Source organism: Saccostrea echinata, unplaced genomic scaffold (genome assembly GCF_033153115.1).
Source record: "Saccostrea echinata isolate AGI-Se365-2 ecotype Australia unplaced genomic scaffold, CSIRO_AGI_Sech_v1 ptg000006l, whole genome shotgun sequence".
Lineage (NCBI taxonomy): Eukaryota > Metazoa > Mollusca > Bivalvia > Ostreida > Ostreidae > Saccostrea > Saccostrea echinata.
The window spans coordinates 14,772,412-14,792,469 of record NW_026889755.1 but is presented as its reverse complement, the minus strand read 5'-3'; the positions used below and the strand labels follow the sequence as shown (position 1 = coordinate 14,792,469).

At 34.1% G+C, this 20,058-nt stretch overlaps 1 protein-coding gene across 1 annotated transcript in view; it reads right to left on the bottom strand.

Moving 5' to 3' along the window:
- The window catches only part of LOC133180425 (tudor domain-containing 6-like), a 30,830-nt gene extending 14,614 nt beyond the window's left edge, over positions 1-16,216 (bottom strand). Inside the window, exons 1-17 of the mRNA XM_061314955.1 lie at positions 16,203-16,216; positions 15,483-15,593; positions 15,018-15,063; positions 14,722-14,813; positions 14,172-14,310; positions 13,397-13,504; positions 11,131-11,174; positions 10,714-10,751; positions 10,315-10,353; positions 7,692-8,297; positions 7,461-7,526; positions 7,263-7,359; positions 7,019-7,088; positions 3,809-4,133; positions 3,406-3,479; positions 2,928-3,029; positions 272-487 (exon numbers count right to left, since the gene is read on the bottom strand). Coding sequence (XP_061170939.1) covers positions 272-487; positions 2,928-3,029; positions 3,406-3,479; positions 3,809-4,133; positions 7,019-7,088; positions 7,263-7,359; positions 7,461-7,526; positions 7,692-8,297; positions 10,315-10,353; positions 10,714-10,751; positions 11,131-11,174; positions 13,397-13,504; positions 14,172-14,310; positions 14,722-14,813; positions 15,018-15,063; positions 15,483-15,593; positions 16,203-16,216 — 2,187 coding nt within the window. The remainder of the gene's footprint in view (positions 1-271; positions 488-2,927; positions 3,030-3,405; positions 3,480-3,808; positions 4,134-7,018; positions 7,089-7,262; positions 7,360-7,460; positions 7,527-7,691; positions 8,298-10,314; positions 10,354-10,713; positions 10,752-11,130; positions 11,175-13,396; positions 13,505-14,171; positions 14,311-14,721; positions 14,814-15,017; positions 15,064-15,482; positions 15,594-16,202) is intronic.
- Between the last annotated feature and the right edge of the window lie 3,842 nt (positions 16,217-20,058).

Here is a 20,058-nt window from a genome sequence, read left to right as displayed (position 1 = left end):
CACGGTATATATAACACAAGAATGAAACAATAATTGCAAGCTAACCTCATTGCCTAAGGATTTACAGTCAACAAATTTTACCCCATTTTAAAAATGAAAATTTCTACCCCATCAGAAATTTGAAATGTACAGACAGATATTGACCCATTATGATTATCTGGCCTGAGCAGACAGATATTGACCCACTATGCTCACCTGGCCTGAGCAGACAGATATTGACCCATTATGCTCACCTGGCCTGAGCAGAAAAATATTAGGACATAATGCTCACCTGTCCGGGCAGTGTACACCACTGTGGCTGAAGATTCCTCAGTTTGTTGTACGTTATTGTCTCCCTGTTGCCATAGTCTACATAAGTCACAGTGACTTGATGGTCAGGATCATGGGTGTCCACTCGACAGCGGTACCAGCTTCCGTCTGTAAACTGACCAGCATAGAACTCCCCCACTGCAGGGTCAGATACAGTACGATTGTCCTTGTCAAGCACCTGAAGGCATAATATGTAGTTTTCCTTTAAATGACATGCTACCATAACTTAATATTTACATTTGCTGTTTTTTACGAAACCAACAACGAAATTTGCTTTGAATGGCATGTTTGTGTATACTCATGCCTAGAAATATACATGGAAAAACTTTTTTTTTTAAATTTTCTTTTTATTTACATTATCCATTGTATACATGTCAATATATAGTTACATATAAATATCTACAAGGCAGTATACAAAGGATTTTTTACACACACAAACATTCACACATCCACTCGCACATATCGGATTGAACTGGAGTTATACAGAAGGAATTTGAAGGCTGCGTTAGAAAGAATTCACTATATCAATTATTCACCAATAATAAAATGCATGGAAAAACTTGAGCTAGAGTGATGTCACAATGAGGCTACAGAGACATTAATAGATATAACAATAGAGGGCAGCGAGAAATTCATACAATGAGTGTACATTTGCTGCTTTCAAACATTAAAATTTGAATATAAGGAATGTTTTCAAGTTTTGCCTAAATTATTAGTGTGTAAATCTCACAGACTTACATGTAGGTATATTTTTCATAAAGCTCTTGCACACTTCCTGAAATATGCCTGTGACAAATCTGTGTTATTTACACACTATTATCTCACCCAAAAACTTTAAAGAACATCCCTTAAATATTTATACCGGTATATCTTTTCCTTAGAATCAATCTTCATATTGAAGAAATATCAATAAAAACTACCTACACCAACAAGAGGCCCAAGGGCCTTAAATCGCTCTTCTGATAAACTGTACAACCTATCACTTCTATTTGAAGTCTATAAATATCCTGTATATTTAGATAAAGCCTTGAAATTCCAAAGGTAGGTCATCATGACCTACATTTTAGATGAAACACTCTAGAGAACCCAAGATGATTCTAAGCCAATTAGTACCCGAGAGTAGGTCACAGTGACCTACTTATCACTTGTCATTCTCTAAGGACCCAAGATGCATCAACTAAGTTTGATGATTCTAACCAATTAATACCTAAAATATTTTTAAAATCATATCCATAAAATTTCAAAAGTAGGTCACAGTGACCTTCTTTTCAGAAGACATACTTTGAGGACCCAAGATGCATCAACTGACAAAGTTTGATGATTCTATTAAGCCAATTACAGTGAAACCTGTCTAATCCGACATGCACTGGGAGACAAATTCTGCGTCAGAATAGACAGGATGTCGGATTGCACAGTGCAAAAAATAGGGAAAATAGAAAAATGGGAACGAAATTTAACATCGGAATTCACAGTGTGACGGATTGCACAGGTGTCGGATTAGACAGTTTTTACTGTAGTACCCGAAATATTTAATCAAAACCAAAAATTTTCAAAGGTAGGTCACTGTGACCTACTTTTCAGTTGACCTCAATTAGTAAAAGAAATATTTAATTATAGTCATATAAATTGAAAAGTAGGTCACGTTGACCTACTTTTCAGATGATGTTTTTCGAAGACCCAAGAAGCTTCAACTAACAAAGTTTTATGATCATAGGCCTTAAAATGTCCAAAATATGCTTCTAAAATGCTTTGAAATTGAATGCCTGCAAAGTACAAAAAGTAGGTCACTGTGACCTACTTTTTAATAAATATGTTTTATGGCCCCAAGATGCATCATCTTACAAGAACCTCTCAGTTTTCAAATTAATGACTTTAATTGTTTTAAAAAAAGATTAGCCATAAAATTCAAAGAGCAGGTCAAGGTGACCTACTTTTTAGTCAACATACTATGAGGACCCAAGATACATCAACTGACAAAGTTTGATGATCATAGGCCTTAAATTGTTCAAAATATGCCACTAAATCATTTTGAAAATGAATGGACGCAAAATTTAAAAAGTAGGTCACCATGACCTAATTTTGAGTCAACGATATGAGGTCCTTAGATGCATCAACTGACAAGATTTGATGATCCTAGTCCTTATAGTAAGCAAAGGATCAACATTTTAATAAAATATAATTTTTGGTCAACTTTGAAGTGACCTTGAGACCACGTCCTTTGCCCAAGGGTGAATCCCCGTGCAAATTTCAATCTACAACATATCCTCAACCTTTTGTGCAAGTTTGGTGATAAATCTGCCCAGTGGTTATTGAGAAGAAGATTTTTTAGCAACCAATACTTTTGGGGTTTTTTTTCTAATTATCTCCCCTTGTTTAAAGGTCACAACCCTAGTTTTAGTATAAACAGGAGCCCTTGGGCAAAAGATACCCTATGAAAAATTTGACTATAATTGGCCAAGGGGTTCTTGAGTTATGGCCCATATTCTAAAAAGTTTATGCATGCCACACAAATGGCCATAACATTAGCCCTTTAAGCCTTAAGCTCAGAAGAGGTAAAAATTCATAGATCATCAAATATTTTCAAGTTGTTTTTTTAATGGGGAAGGTGGGGAGTATACCTTTTTCATTTCAGCATTCAGCTCTGCCAATTTCTGCAGGTCCTCAGAATTCAAGATCTGGACAACAATTCTACTGGGGTCCTCCACACTCTCCACAATCAGCTATAAAGTCCAGAGAGACAATGGATAAACTATCATCCAGATAAACTAACATCCAGAAAGTTTATTAATCCATGGATCACATACAGTATATGATTATGGGTAGCTATTACAGTGTATTAATGTATTTACTCCATTCCTTTTGATTAACTAAATGGTTAAAAACATAAAATAGTCAAAAAGGTTCAATCTTTAATAATAATGATAGTTATGTTCTTCTTTTGTAAATGAAGATTATCAACTTCTTCCCAAACATGGGATACATATTCAATGTTTTTTTTTTCTTTCAAATTTTCAAGATCAACCCAATGCACACACAAAGTTTTCAAAGAATCTAAGAAACAATGTATAACTCAAAGAACCAATGATCAACTCTTACTTCATATTCCTCGCCAGTATCTAGACTGTTTATAACAATTCTGTTAGAAGGTGATGGTGCAGACTTTCTTTGCCCTGAAAAATAACCCTTCATTAATTTTCTCCTCTAAAAGCAGACACACATCTTTTAACATAAATTATTTTATATACATGACAAATTAATTTTCGTTCATTATGTGAGACTTGCTGACGTTAAGAATTTCATTCTTGCTTATATTTGTTTTATTAAAGATAATCTTTCACTAAATTGATAATTAACTGAAATGTTCACTCTTCTACTTTTTCATCCTTTTAAGCAGTATGAAATATTAATAATTTCTCAAAATAAAAAAAAAATTCTACTGCAGCTTACACAATAATTATATTGTATCATATTATATAAAATGCCCAGAACTTGGCCTAACCATCTTGAGGAAGTACATGTGGTGATGGAGTGCTGGCATTCTGGACTGGGGTTACACCCGACTGCTGTTTGGGCTCCCTGTCATACAAGGAATCACTCTGTTTGGGGGATGGCTGACTCCGACTTGCTCTGTTTGGTGTGACCTGTTGACTAGACTCCTGTTTCGGCTCCCTGATGGATGAAAAGGAACTGCTTTGTTTTGGCGACGGCTGACTTGCTCTCTGCCGATTTGGCGTGATCTGTTGACTAGACTGTGGTGATTTTGCACAACCACTTACAGAGCCATACTGTTCCTGAATAATACTTTTGGCATATGATTTCATTTCCTGCAAAATTTTTGAGAATTCTGATAAAAACCAGAAAATAATAAAAGGAATATAATCCATATATCAAAACCACAAACAAATCCCTCCATGTAATCATTTCACAATTATCAACTTTAAAGCAATACAAGCTGTAAACAAGCTAATTCAGAGAATTTGTGTCCCCCGCTTAGGGAAAAAAGAAGAGCATGTGTAGTTGGGGGGGGAGGGGGGGGTCACACTGCCCCCCTGTATTTGTAGAATTATTAAATGTATACATGTATATTGAAGCAAATTTAAAAAAAGCTAATATGGATATAAAGATTTGATTGCTTATTCTTTAATATGTGTACATGGAAGATTCTTTTTAATATATACAGAATATTTATCACACTGTAATAATGATTTTATGAGTTTGTACACGCCAGACATCATAACTTTTTCATTTCACATGTTGAATAGTATCATTTAGTAAATCCAAAAAAGAAAAAAAAAAAGAAAAAAAAAAAAACATTTAAAAAAGAAAGAGAATCATCCAGGGATTGAACCCTGGCCTCTCGCTTGCTAAGCGAGCATCATATCATTAGACCACAGAGACACTTGAATATACAAGAAATTAAATGCAAACATTAAGTCACATATAATGTTTATTTTCACGTTCGATATTGTCAAAATTTTAATCAATACATGGTGTCTTATTTAGCCTTTACTAAACAGTTCTAATATATGTAATTAGAATATAAAGTCCGCCGACAACCTGTATTATACGTAATTATTAAAACACTCCACATGCCCCTGTGCTAAAAATAGTGCCAAGCGACTTTTAATACAATAAATAAATAAAATAAAAAATGGGGTGCGTAGTTAGAATAATCTAACTGTGTCTCGGGATGACCCTCACCACAGTTAGAATGCCCCCCATATACCCGTAATGTAGCAGAAAATTGCAGAATCGCTCCGAAATGATTTTGGAGGAAATTAATGAAGTTGCATTGAAAATAACAGTCAAATTAATCATAACAAACCTTTTTGAGACTGTAAATACCTTTCATCTAAAAATTTAATCCATATTATGGAAGAATTCAACACTTTTTCACCGACGTTTTTTACTTGTTTCAAATTTACACACCATGTTGACATTTGGAACACTCGGGATTTTTCATAGTAAATGAACTGAGTTAGAGTTATCTCCCGTATTTTCTTCTGTGACATTGACAATACACGAAATGCATTCTATCGTTAAACCGGGTCCGTAGGACATTTATCATTTTCTATCTAGGGGTGGGACACTTCGAGAGGGGCGAGAGAGGCTATAGGGAGTTATGGTATAAAATTTCATTGCAAAAGCTCAAAAGCTTCTTGAAATATGGCCCGGAAACAAAAGTGTTACACACAGACGGAATTTATGAATTTATGACCTTGAACTTTGACCTTTTGACCTCAAAATCTGTAGAGGTCTTCCTGAGGCCACAGGGAGTTGTCATGTAAAATTTCATTAAAAAAGCTCAAAGAATTCACGAGATATCGCGCGGAAACGAAAGTGTTAAAACAGACAGAATTTATGAAGTTATGACCTTGACCTTCGACCTTTTGACCTCAAAATCAATACAGTTCTTCTTTAGGCGATAGGGAGTTGCTATGCAAAATTTCATTGTGAAAGCTCAAAGAGTTCTCGAGATATCGCGCGGAAACGAAAGTGTTACAGACAGACAGAAATACAAACGGACGGACAGACAGACCCAAATTAATATCCCCCACTTTCAGTGAAAGCGGGGGACAATAATGGTAGTTTTTTCCCATTACTTTATAAGCATTAGTTAACACCTACCCATAAAACTAGGATAAGAAATTCTGATTAGAAATGTTGAATTTCATCAAACTTGTTCACAGTGAAAAATAAGGGACTTACACGTACTATTTCTATTAGAACTATATACTTCAATAACAAAATTAACTTGAAGAAGGCAAGTATATGGTTTGCTATAATTAATAAATTTTGCTAAACTATGAAGAAAGGGAGATGATTTTTTTTGGCATACCACCTAGTCAATGATTTTTTTGGGATACCACCTAGTCAATGATTTTTTTGGGATACCACCTTGTCAATGATTCTTTGGCATACCACCTAGTAGGGCTGTCATGGTTCCCCAAAATTACCGAAAACCGTGGTCCACGTTGTTCGGTTCGGTTTCGGTTAAATTTTTCCAGATTTCGGTTCCGGTCTGGTTAATATATATTAAGGATATGTTTTATACAAAAAATGGTGTCAAAATCAAAAGAATGATGATGATAAGTGATAAATAAACATCACAACTGAATTATACTTCATTCCATGACAAAACACTTGTCTCGAAAGGATTAGATAATTATCAAAACAAGCAAGAATGGTCAGATTGTAACTTATAGTCAGCCTAATAGTCCTAAACATCAACATTAAGACGTTTACATGGATAAGATTTGTTTAAAAGGTGAATGTTACGTAACAAAAAAAGAATGTTTATATTAAATTCATGAAATTAAGGTTTAAAATAGAGGTAAATAACCGAACTGAAAAACCCGAAACTGAACCGAAAATTTACAGAACCGACCCAATCTGAAAAATTTTGCAACCGTAACAGCCCTACCACCTAGTCAGTGATTCTTTGGCACACCACCTAGTCAATGATTCTTTGGCACACCACCTAGTCAGTGATTCTTTGGCACACCACCTAGTCAATGATTCTTTGGCACACCACCTAGGCAATGATTCTTTGGCACACCACCTAGTCAATGATTCTTTGGCACACCACCTAGTCAATGATTCTTTGGCACACCACCTAGTCAGTGATTTCTTTTACACACCACCTAGTCAATGATTCTTTGGCACACCACCTACCATCATGTTAAAGACAAATGCATCAAATTCTTACCTCTACTACAGAGTCTTCTCCAATCGTTACCTCAAACTGACTGGCAACTTCATCCTCAGCAAGCTGCTCCCTACCGAAAATTAATCAAATGTCAAATTAAACTGTTGCTAATATGTAAAACCTGAAAGAGAAATACTAATTTAGCTAACCCTTCATCTAAACATACACACTGCTCAGAAGAGTAAATTGTTCAGGATGCTGATTGATTATAAATATATGTATAAATGGTGATAAGATTGTTTACTTGATGTCTTTACAGTTTTGGCTGTGTTCTGGCCAATGGTCAGCCTGACACTGTTGAGAGCAGTACGGCGTCTTACAGCGACTGCACTGGAATCCACCTGTCAACAGTAACATAATCTTGGAGTCAATATGCAGCAAAAACCAACATCATCTGAAAATTCAATATTTCTGAATTTTTTTCTTTATCATTAACACATACCCATCTTCTTGCAGTTGGCACAAGGACGATCCATGATCCTCTTCTCTGGTTTGGGCGTAAACTGACCTATGTAACATAAACAATATAACTTTAATTTTAAAATGTTAAAACAGAACCATAACCTGTCAGCTTTACACTGAATTTCAAAAGTATCAATAATAAGAGTTGTTTTCCTCATCATGAGGATAAAAATTAAGAAAACAACTCTTTCCACTTGAAGATTTTCCTCACCTCTGCCTCTGTTTGGGCGCACTCTTCCCCCTCGGAATCCCCTCATGTTGTAAGAGGGACCCACATTCTGTCCATGGTAAAAAGGCTCCTGGTTTCTATATCCTCCTTGATAATTTCCTTGTAGATTATCTGTGTATCCCCATGGCCCCATTCTATTATAATTCATACCTCTACCTCTGGGCCCCATCATTCCCCTACCTCTGTTGCCATACATGGGAAAGTTATCATGATATTTATTATAATTTCCTCTCCCCATATTACCCCCCATATTACCCCTTCCCCTAAAATGTCCCCTTGGGGAGCCTCTCATGTTATCCCTTCCCATTCTCTGCTGAACATGTCTATATTCTCCATCAGACACTATCCGCATGCCTGCGTTTGGTTCCCCAACATATCCAGGATGCTGATTTTGCTCGTAGAAATCCTGAGGAGCACTGCCTTGGAACTCGACACCATTCTGACTGGGGCTTGTGGCCTGCCTCCGCCCCATGGACTGAAATTTCATGTCCAGGTGGCTGCTTCCTGGAGAATGAAAAAGAGAGGGATCAATGGGGGTGGAGACATCTGACCTTGCACAAGACATGGGGGACACCTGACTCAGGGCACCTGTCAAAAGAGAAGCATAGCAGCATTAGTTTTGTAAAAATTAAAATATTTCTATTGCATCTTAATTTACAGTAAAGAAATTAACTATTTCCAAACATAGAATTTTTTATCTGTAATTTTTTTTTAAAAGTTTATTCTACATGATGTTCTGATTAAAGACTTTTTTTTTTATCATGCAGGAAAAAGCGTACCATACTTATAAAATACATCCGTATGATCAGTAAACAATGTTAGTCAGTTTATGAACTTTACCAGAGAAAAAATGTAAAGATCCATACAAATACTTTTTTCTGTTTACAGATGAGTGTATTTACATGTATTTTTATCATACACATGTATCTGTACATAATAAGAGTGGTGATATTTGAATTCTAATCCAAACAGCAACTTTAAACAACGAGTTAACACTCCATAAATGTAAAAATAAAGTATGAAAATAGAACCAAATTCTGAAAAGTAAAAACATTAATTTAATTAATGAAGGAGGTGTAAAACTAACGATGAAGTGTGAGCAATTAATACCTGGGTATTCCCCTAATATTCCAGGTCGCCCATCTCCTGCTGGTAAAGTTAAACAATCAATACACACTCTAATCAACTCTGTGTATAACCAATAGCAATTCATTTCTTTTGCATCAGAAAGTTAATGAAAATGAGACTACAATTGTTCATTTAGAATTTTCCTCACTGTGCAACCCACATACAGTCTAATAGCTTAAAACAGAACTCTGGCTTTCTAGAGAAAAAAATATGCTGCAAATTCCCCCCAATCTGAATCTTGTGGAAATGTAACTTGTTGAAACTTGTAATAATTGGTCCTGAGCAACATCTGTGTCAAGTACAAAAAAAATGACCAACCAGTCCAGAAACTAAAAACAGCATTGTCCAAAAACATTTCACTTCTAAGCCATGTGACCTTGCTCTTTGCAATTACCATAGCTTGGAATTATGGCATCTTGGTCACAAGCGATCTTTGCTAAGTATGACCTCCTTATGCTCTTTCAATACAAAGTTTTGTCTTTCAGGATTCTACATATCCGAGACCTTCAGAATTTGACATTCCTGAACTGTTACCTTGACCTGGCCCCGGTATCATGAAACATCTTAAGCTTAAGACAAAATTTTTATGTTGTACTAAAATGTTGTAGAAGTCAAGCAGGCCAAAATTAAACTCTTTTACAGTATTGCTTAACAAAAATGTTGTTATCTGCAAAATTAGAAATTAACTCAATAAATAATAACATTTTACAGGCGAAAATTTGACTTAAGTCTAAGTCTGTTTCATGATCCTGGGGCCTGATCATATTCAACCCTTAGGGCATGCATGATCTTCAAATGTTACTTCATTAAGTTACACACAAAAGTTTTTTTTACATTTCATATTCAGTGACCTTGTCCAGATGACCTTAATGTTGTTACCCACCCTCTGGTGACGAAACTTTCATGTCTAGAATAATCTACTGTTTTTCTCTATACCTCAAACTGCCCAGGCTTAAATGTCTAATTAGTCTAATTAGTCTTGAAGACTAGTGACCTTGACCTTGTTCAAATAACCCTGGCTCAATGTCAGAACATAACCTTGTGTCAATGAAGCCACCTTTGTCTCGAGTGTAAGCTTCTAATATTTCTTAATGTTAAAAGTTGTTATACTTTTCAACGTTTTCGTAAAAAAATTTACTCATTATTAACAAGAAATGTTAACACATCTGCTCTACTACCTGGGAAAGAAGTTTATAAATTTTGGTAAGTATTCAACTTTTCCAGAGAAAAAAATGTGTCTTTTATATTTTTATCCTATTAAAATTCTTTATGTATACAGTGTATAAATCATGTATCTTTAAATAATGTAAGAGGGTTAACAGTACATGCATTGTGAAATTTGAATTTGATTACATCGTTCAAATCCATGAAGCAAAATTAAAGAGTAAGTCAGGAAAAAAAAATATAAAAACAGAAACAAGGTGTGAAAAGTAAAAACATAATTTAACTGAGGAACAAAGTGAAGCATTAGCAATACCTGGGTAATCCCCTAATAATCCCGGCCGCCCATCTCCTGCTGCTGGAGAAATTAATTTAACTGTTTATGTACATGCAGTAAAACATAGTGAACAAGTATTACATAAATACATGCTTACAGCGATGTGATTTTTATTCCCTGTAGTTTTTTTTTTTTTTTAAACATATTATGAACGTATCTGATGTAACTTAATTTGTTTACAATGAATCAAAATTGTTCATCATTGGATTTCGCTATAAGCTTGTTTTACTGTACACTATAACCAACCATGTGTACAACCAATACTTAATTATTTATTCTGCATCAGAAAAGTAAACATAGGAAAATTAACAATATGCAACTGCATAACTTTTTTTTTCAGTGCACATGCCAAATCACCTGTAATTTCCTCTGACTTACCTGGTTTCTTCACTGGAGCTTCTTGCAAGGTTGGTGGGCTACAAAATGTATGTACAGAGGGTGATAATTAATATTATACTGTAATACATGCATAAAATGTTTTCTGTAAGCTTTCAGCATTTGTAGTTATACATTAGGCTGATTATCGTAACTTTATATAATGTTTGTCAATATATATATTAATGATCTAATTGTCATTGTAAATGTTCATTGATCTAACATCAAAATAATTTTCTTTCTTCAGTTTAATAACATCTTTCAATCATTGATGCTTCATTTTTATAAATTGAAAATTTCATTTATTTCTCATATATAATTTTTAGCTTCATAAAATAAACTAAGACCACATCCTTTCTTTAAAAAAAAAAAAAATGATTAATTGACAAAGTAGTAAAATTCATCTTTACTTATAGTTACCTTTCGTTTACTTTGTTCTTTCCGAACATGATTTTCTCCCCTGACTGCAAGTAAAATGGTAGAAAAAATGAATGATGACCAAGTTTTAAGTTTATATTAATGACAATAGAGGAGGGATGGGATATTCTTAAAAACATATGTCTTAAGGTGATACTGAAAAATTTTCTTGTTTCACGAGTGGATTTACAGTAGATGACCCTCAAAAGAACATTTTATGGGGGGGGGGATAAAAAAAACCCACACAGCTATATGTAAATCTAACATCTCAACAAAATTGTCTATTTACTGATGGACAGCAGCAATGTACAGACCAGATTTTCTTTAAATAAAAACTGAAGACGCCAAACTAATTTGCATAAATAAATAATACAGGTCCTTTATAATATGTAACTACATATACAGACTTAAGTGTTTATTTAATATACATTCTTAAAACATAAAGGACATGGACTTCATTTTATATGATATAGAAATTAAAATACTTTTCAAAGTTGGAATCACTTATTAGACAGTCACAATAATGAGGAAATACTGAATGAGAAAAAAAATTAATAGCTATGAATCTCAATAAAGGGCTGAAAGTCAGTAACATGATGAAATGAGATGTCAGAATAAAAGCCTGAAAACTCAGAGGCAACAACAACATTGCATTAACAGAGATCTGTCTAAAATGATGGTTTGGCCAAGGTCAGTATTATTTATCTGGTCAAGATCACATGTTATATGACATGTACAACAATTTACATGTAACACCTCAATCCTTAAATATACAGTACAATATAGACAATTCTAACAGTTCAAGCTTTCATGCAGTGTACAACTTACCCTGCTCATAGAATAAGAACTATGGCCGGTCTGACCTTGTGCTATATATAGATCATATACAAAACAATGCAAAGATGTGTTTAACCCAATGCACTGCAACTGACTCAGCAATTTTACGAGTCAGAACAGTAACAAGAGGCCCATAGGCCACAACTCTTGCCTGAGTCACTCCTTTGCTGTATTTTTGAAATCTTGATCACCTATTGTGGCCTCACCCTACCCCTAGGGACCATGATTTTAACAAACTTGAAGCTACACTACCCAAAGCTGTTTGCAAATCAATATGAATGTGGCCTTGCTGTTCTGAAGATTTTCTCATCTCTTACATGTTAATTAATTTCAATGTAAAACAATGGCCCTTAATATGACCTAATTTTTTTGTCACCAGCAAAGCAGAGCGTCACTTTGGGATCACTTTGTCATCCGTCAAACTTTGTCTTGAGAACTATAACAGATTGGAATTTAACATTTTGCTCAAATATGGCTTGGCGCAATAGCTTTTGTAATATACCCAGGATACTGATCTCATGACCTTGACTTTTGCCCTTTTTTTAAAAATACAGTAAACCTGTCTAAATTAATTGGCTTTGGGAGACAAATTTTCTGTCTAAATAGACTGTGTCAGATTATACAGTATAAAGAACAGGCAGGTGAGATAGTGAAATGGGAATGGAAATAGAGGTTGGAATTCACAGTGAAACAGATTGCACAGGTGTCAGATTTGACAGTTTTCACTGTATCTAACACCTACACTATATTCTTTGAACCGTATGAGGTAAATATGAGCCAATTAGCACAAACACTGCTTGTCATAGGAATTTTGAAAAATACTAGCATTACAGTCCACTTGCCTTCGACCTCTGACCTATTTTTCAAGAATATCCAGAACCCTTACTTAAACTTATATCTTTTGAATTTTGAGAGGTAGGGCTTTGATAGTTAAAATATACATCACATGCCTATAACCTTGTGACACTCTACTTTCTAATTGTATGATAAACATTTACATTTACAACACAAACTGAAATTAAATGCATTCAGTTCGTTGGATAAAAATTAATCAAGATCTGTTTCAGTGATTTAGATTGGAATTTCATAGAACAGAGGACCTAAATGTTAAAAATAACTAAAAGCCATTTTGGCCCAACTCCTAGAAAACTTTTTAGGCACTAGTTTTCAGCAAAAACAAAATATATATATTTTTTTAAATGTTTTTTTTTTACCCATGTATTCCATGTAAGTTTGAAACTTCTGTGGCGCCATTCTAACCCTGAGGTCAGTATAAGACATATTTCTACATATATTTGTGAAATAATTTTTACAAAAGCTTCCTTGCAAATGTCCAGCAAGCACAGGTAGAAGTATATGGCTGATAATTAAATTTGAAAATTTACATCGATGCCAGCCTCAGCTGTGTTCAAAGTGAGATTGATTAACTCACCCTGCTCATGAAATGAGCGCTGCCATCTGACTCCGATCCCGAGCTGGCTTTACTGCGTGAATAAGACTTCCTGTTGCTGCTCAAAGAACTCAGGAACTCTTCTTCCTCCTAGTAATCAAATTCATTAGATTTAAACATTGTGTAAACAGAGATGTCTTGGTAAATATGCTCTAAACTGGTATTGAAATTCCAGTGGATTCCTCACAAATAACATTGAATTTAATCTACTAAACTACAGATTCTAATATCCGCATAAGACACATCTAATGGAAAGTCACCATGGGGGACTGATAAAATATTCCATCTAACCAAGATTTCCTTATAACTGAGTTCTTTACAATTGAGTTTTCCTGTAGATCCTGAAGTACACCCGCAGAAAAATTTTGCTTCCATTCTATTTACAACCCTTTTGCCCTTGTCGCATGTGGTTGAATTGAAAATAGGGCAAAATCTAGCAAAATCATTTGCAAGTGCAAAAATAACCTTATTTATATTTAAATGAGATAGTTACCATGTTAAAAGTTTTCAGTTTACAAACTTACATGATAGTTTTCAAAGTTTTTTCAAGTTCCAAATGAAACAATGAAGTTTGACAAATGGAGCAACAAGGATTGGAAAAAAATATTTATGAACATCAAGAGAAATTATGGAATTATCTACTCTCTAATATCTGAAAAAAATTTCCATAAAAACATTTTAACGACAAGCTTAAAATATTTGATGCACTTAATAAAAATACATAGCACCATCTAAATATTTCTGATGCGATTTCTACCTGTTTCTGCTTTTGTTGTCGATTTCGATCCTCGTCTGTTTTAGAGAACTTCACTCGTAACTTGCAGTCTCCGATGGGAAATTCATGATATTTGCGAATGGCTTTCTCACACTCATTGACTGTCGCCATCTTGACAAACCTGAAACCAAATCATCATAACCAATTCAAAGATACTATCTCCAACACAAATACAAGCAAGCAAGCAAGCACCTTGGAAATAGTCAAGATACAGCTTAAGCCATTTTTTTTTTAAATCTTTATTTTTATTTCTATCAGTTGACCTCAGTTAATATTGCTTAGAACTGTAAATCTGAAAAACTAAAAACTAATGGCTGAAACTGAAACAAGTCAAATTTTATTCATGAATTTTACATTCCAATAAGAATTTTTTCTCATAATGGAAATGTTACCAAACAAATGTAAGTTATGTGCCAAATTAAACCTTATACAACAACCCCCTCCAATGAACTTGGGGGAGGGGGGTTAATTACCATCAAATAGACCCTCATTTTTTTTTTTCAAGTTCTGATCCCACTACTCTATAACTTACCCATACGTATTCCCAGTCCCCTCCATTTTGGACTTCATTTTCTTAGCCTCCACACATGTGCCAGCCTTACTAAACAAATTTACCAGCCCTTCCTGCAAATTAATTTTTTTCAACAGTTATTTCATTTCTGTACAAAATTCTGCACAGAACTCTATACAGATTTACTTCTTTTAGCATTGCTACCCTTAATTAACACCACTAATAAATTACCATTTCGTTTAAAGGTAAAGGTTACAATTTCAGAAAAACACCAGGTTGGGAGCGTAAAGGTTACATACTTTACGTCTTGTACTTACTTCCGTCATTTCATCTGGAATTCCAGTGACATAAAGGGACACACCACTAAAATAAAGACACCAAAATTAAACATAGCTTGGGGAGGGGGGGGCAGTGAATTAAAGCCAAACACCACTAAAATAGACACAAAAATTAATTGAAACAAAGTCTCTCCCTGCCTACCCCCCCCCCCCCCCCACCACCACCACCACAAGCTATGGATATTATCAAAATCTTAATTGCAACTTATAGCTTAAATTCACTTAATGTTAATCTACTTTATACTGACATAGTCAAAGGTCATTATCTTAAACTCAGTTGGACTGAGCAAAAACGTCAGGATATCAAAGAGTTGACAAATATCAAGATTAAAATATAAAAGTGATAGAGACTCCAATCTCACTCCGACAATCATCAATATTCCAGATATCAAAGTTCCAGATACTAAAGTTCAACAGTATATAAATTCCTCTTTTTCTACTTACCCATAGCGATCTGGGCCTCTCTTTGGCATGTCTTTACCATGTCCTCTGTCATATTTATTAAACTCTTCGTTCAGATGGTCATCCTTCATAGGGTTCCAGCTATCTAAATCTCTGTAATAGTTAATTCACAGGTACCAGTAAACCCATATTACATCAATGATAAACCACGGCATTATAAATTTTATCTAAATCTTTGTTACCTAATATTGTTACAAGACGTTGTGTCTACAACTATGTATTTAATTTCTGTCAAATTTATTGCCATAATAGGTAAAGCAACTTCTAAACTGAATTCCTTCATCATACATTATACCTGCAGGATTAACTTCAAAATATAATGTTCTGCACTCTGTTCAACTTAAAATTTCAGTGAAAGTAACTTTAATACTTTTCCTGGGCCAATACAATAATTTTATTACCCTAGGTGTTAAAAATGCTTATTGTGCCCTTTATTTGAATCAATGTAGAGTAAAACTTCAAAATCTAACCCAGACACCACTTGTGTCAGATTAAAAAAGATATTGAATTTCCTAAAAGGAACTAAAAATTTACTTTAAGATTTTGAAAGACACTGACACATCCTGGTTGGACAAGTTGTACTGTTGAACATGAGGAAAAAAAATCTTAGATGGGGTCTTTAGTCTTGGAAATCAATTATACTTATAGGGATTTCATTAACTGTGAGGTGTAAAAGTCATTAAGGTTTACCATGATACATACCCATTTGACGCCATTATCTGAAAAACAGGAAAGTTTTTTTTTTATATATAAAGAAAGACATTTTCTAAGTTTTTATCTGTGAGATTTCATACAATTAACTACTACTTTTCAAAATCCCAAACAATTTTTTACATTTGAAATTTGAGAATAGTTAAGATCAAACAATTAAATCTAAACTAATCGCTGAACTGAATTACAACTAATATTGACTAGAATGATTTCTTTCTTAAGTGTCAAATACAACAATCATATAATAATGTCTGCACTCAAATATGTAAATCATGTCAAACACCTGATCACTCAATTGTTAGCAATGCAACAGGAATTTTGAAGGAGAGAATTTTTTGCTTGACAAGGAATGGATCCTCTGATCCCTGCATTTCTAGTCAGGTGCTCCAATCACTGAGATATCCAGGCCAATATCAAATGTAGATCATGCATCCCAAACCACTACATTCCTCCCTCTTTAAATTATCTTCATTCTTGAAGACTCACAGCCCAAATTGTTTTGAACCTTGCAGAACTTTTACCTGCGAGTAGTGGTGTTCCAATCATTGATTATAATAAAAAATCAGTCGATTGTTGGCATAATCCAAGCGCTCGATTACAAAATTTCTATTCCAATTAATCGTGTTATTTGATTTATTTTACAAGCATAATAGTTTTTAAGCCAAATATTCCAGCCGCGACTTGTTTACTAACTTATTTGTGTATCATAATGGCGCAGACGAACAGACATTGTATTCATACCCGGGTAACAATGCTCATTTCCGGGTATGGACATACGTAGGATTCTACAAAATGAACGAAAAACCAGCTGGACTAGATAGAACAGACTTTGTAAATGTCCAATTATAACTGATAATATTAGTTATATACAGTAGCCCTATCATCGATCATGAAATTCTTACCAATTCCCATCACTACCTGCTAGTCCAGGGATTCCCAACAACAAAGAAAGTAAATCAAAATGAGAAAGTTTCAGCTGGATTGGGAAATGAACCCAGGGCCCCTGCATTACTAGTCAAGTACTCTAACCAATGAGCTATTGAAGCTGATATCCACAGTCCACTGCACTTGAATGAAAGTTGCACTGTAAATCTATATTTCAATTTGTTTTATATCCCAAAGAGACTACTATATATCCCGTTTGGGCAACTGGTCCCAAAATTTAATATACCACTGACCTGACATTTGATAGATTTCATTTTACCAACAGTAGATTCAGGAAAGGAGGACACACCAGGCATGCATCCCATAAAGTTCTTGAATATTTGATAATCAAAATTTCAAAATACTTTTATTTAACTGTATGGATTGAATAACCCTTTTAAGCGAAATTTAATAGTATTTTGACAAATAATTATAATGTCTGCAATTTGTTGACTTGTCACCAATGTAGAGTATGGTATGTTTTGCTTGGTTTTGATTCTGGTATGGTTTTTTCATTTCAGTCTTCACCAAATCTTATTAAACTAATTAAACTAGCCTGAACAAATATTTACATGCCCAAAATTTAATCAAGTAATTAAAAAAAATTCCTTTTTTTTTGCCTTTTTCTCCCAAGGAAATGATCCGAAATCCATTTTTTCCTGAGAGCATCTATTGTCACGCTTCACCATTATTTGTTTTAAACCTGTACACTTTTTGTATCTCCAATGCGAAAGTTTCTTGGAAATCGCCGTAGAAAATCCTGTCGTTAAAATTTTATTTTGTGCTTCATTTTAGATGGGTAAATCAAAACACTTTTAGGCCAGCATTTTTTTAGGTTTACGAACACCAGAATGAAAAAATCCCTTAGGAGGAAGAAATAAAAAAAATAATAATTTTTTGGTATAAATTATCAGCTTTTGTACATTTATTTTTGCCTCTTTTTTTATACTCTCCTAACAAGCTCCTTGCCACTGGTCACACAATGGTTACAAATAGGAAGGTAGAACCTTAAATTGTTTATTTCATTGTCTGCCAGTTGGGGCCATGCAGTGATATAAATTTCGAGATGTTGTTCAAAATACAAATTTAAAAAAAAAAAAATCTTTTAAAAGTCTTTTAATATATGTATATCTTCATTTTTTTTTTAAATATGTGTTACATGAATGTGTAGAAATTGTTTTAAAAAATATACTTGAGACCTTAAGTAAATATTCCTATCGTATAACAGACGGAGTATTGGGGAGGGGGTCAAAATTTCTTCAATTTAGTGTAAAATAATTTTTCTGGCTGCCACATTCAAAAACAATACATGCCTGTTTATATTGGTATATACTTTTTTCTTCAATAATTTAAATATTTCATTTTTTTAGGCTATTGTTTATTGGACTTCACTTCACCAATAGTTTTATTCAATACATCTGATGCATAAGCGATCTTTTCTACAGAATGTTGCTTAGATTGTAGGCTATAACAGAGACCTAAACAATGTCTCTGGCTATAGCTACCATGGGCAGTTTTTAACCAGTGGGAGGAAATTAATTTACATGCACTTACTTTTGAATACGGATACAGAGTTATCTCACCAACATGTTATTGTGCAACAAAGTCGTCAGCATTTTATTTTCCTCTGAACGAGTGAAACGTTTTGAATTGCACTCCTATCAAAAAATTTTACACTAAACCAAGCTATGATGATGATATGGACTATGCAGGTCTACCTTTATTTACCTGCCATGTTTATCTTAAACCGGAAGTACGAGTTCGTAAATTTGAAATCTTGATCCTGACTCAAATTCGACATTTGAAAAGAAAAAAAATTCTGTTTTTTTCAATTTTATTTTTTTTCTGAAAATTAAAAAACTCGAGCGACAGGTTTGTAAACCTAAAAAAAAAAATGCTGGCCTTAAGTACATTTAATGATATTGATATTATTTAATTTTATATGTACTTCATGAATGAAAATGATATGTCTTATGAATAAATTGATAACTCAAATCAAAAGTGAAAGCATATCGTTATAAATAATCTTTATGATTAAGCCTCCAATTTTACATGCCCTTCAGGCTTGCAAGTTAATGATTTCCACATGCCCGCTTCCAACTTTACCAGGTCCCAGGCATCAGACTCCTGGGATTTGTCGAAGACTGCCATTTCAATTGGATTCATTTGGTTTCATTTTGATTTCGTTTCACAGTTTACAGGTATCCATCCTGGAATTCTGGTTCTACTTCTGTTAACCATTTTACAAGTGAAAAAAAGAAGTTGCTAGCAATGCCATGGTTTTACGAGATCACATTCTTTAAGTAACTGATGCAAGTAAATCAGTTTGACCTACTTCTCAAAGTTAAACAAGTTTGCTCTACATAATTCCCAGAAGCAAGCATATGCAGTATCCAATTGAATCATTATTTAGGCATATCTTCCCATTATTAAGAGCCCAGATGGATGTAAAATTACACTGCAAAGTAGTGTATATAAAGTACAAAGTACTCTGTAGGCAGGGACCCCAACATGTGCATGTATTTCCCGCCAAACTTCACTCCCCCTGAAGTTAACATTATTCTGCGAAATGTTGACCTCTACGTTCTCTAAAGTAAAATTGAAAGTATCTCTCATACTTTCTGACCCAATTTAAAGCTTTGTCTTACCTATACAACCAATTTATAAATTTATTTTCCCCCTAACTCATCCTCAGCCTCCACCACATGTAGACAATCGGTGTTCTTCAGAGAGTGCGGGACGGTTCGCCCCGAAAGACCATTCGCGCTGAGACGTTTCGCTCCTCGACGGTTCGCGCCGAAGATCAATTAATTGATTATGCGGTAATTATCAATTGTTAACAGCAATTATTAACTTCTTAATTACTTTTTTACTGTGTTATATTAATCCAGTCCATTGGTTCAATCAATATACTAAAGACGTG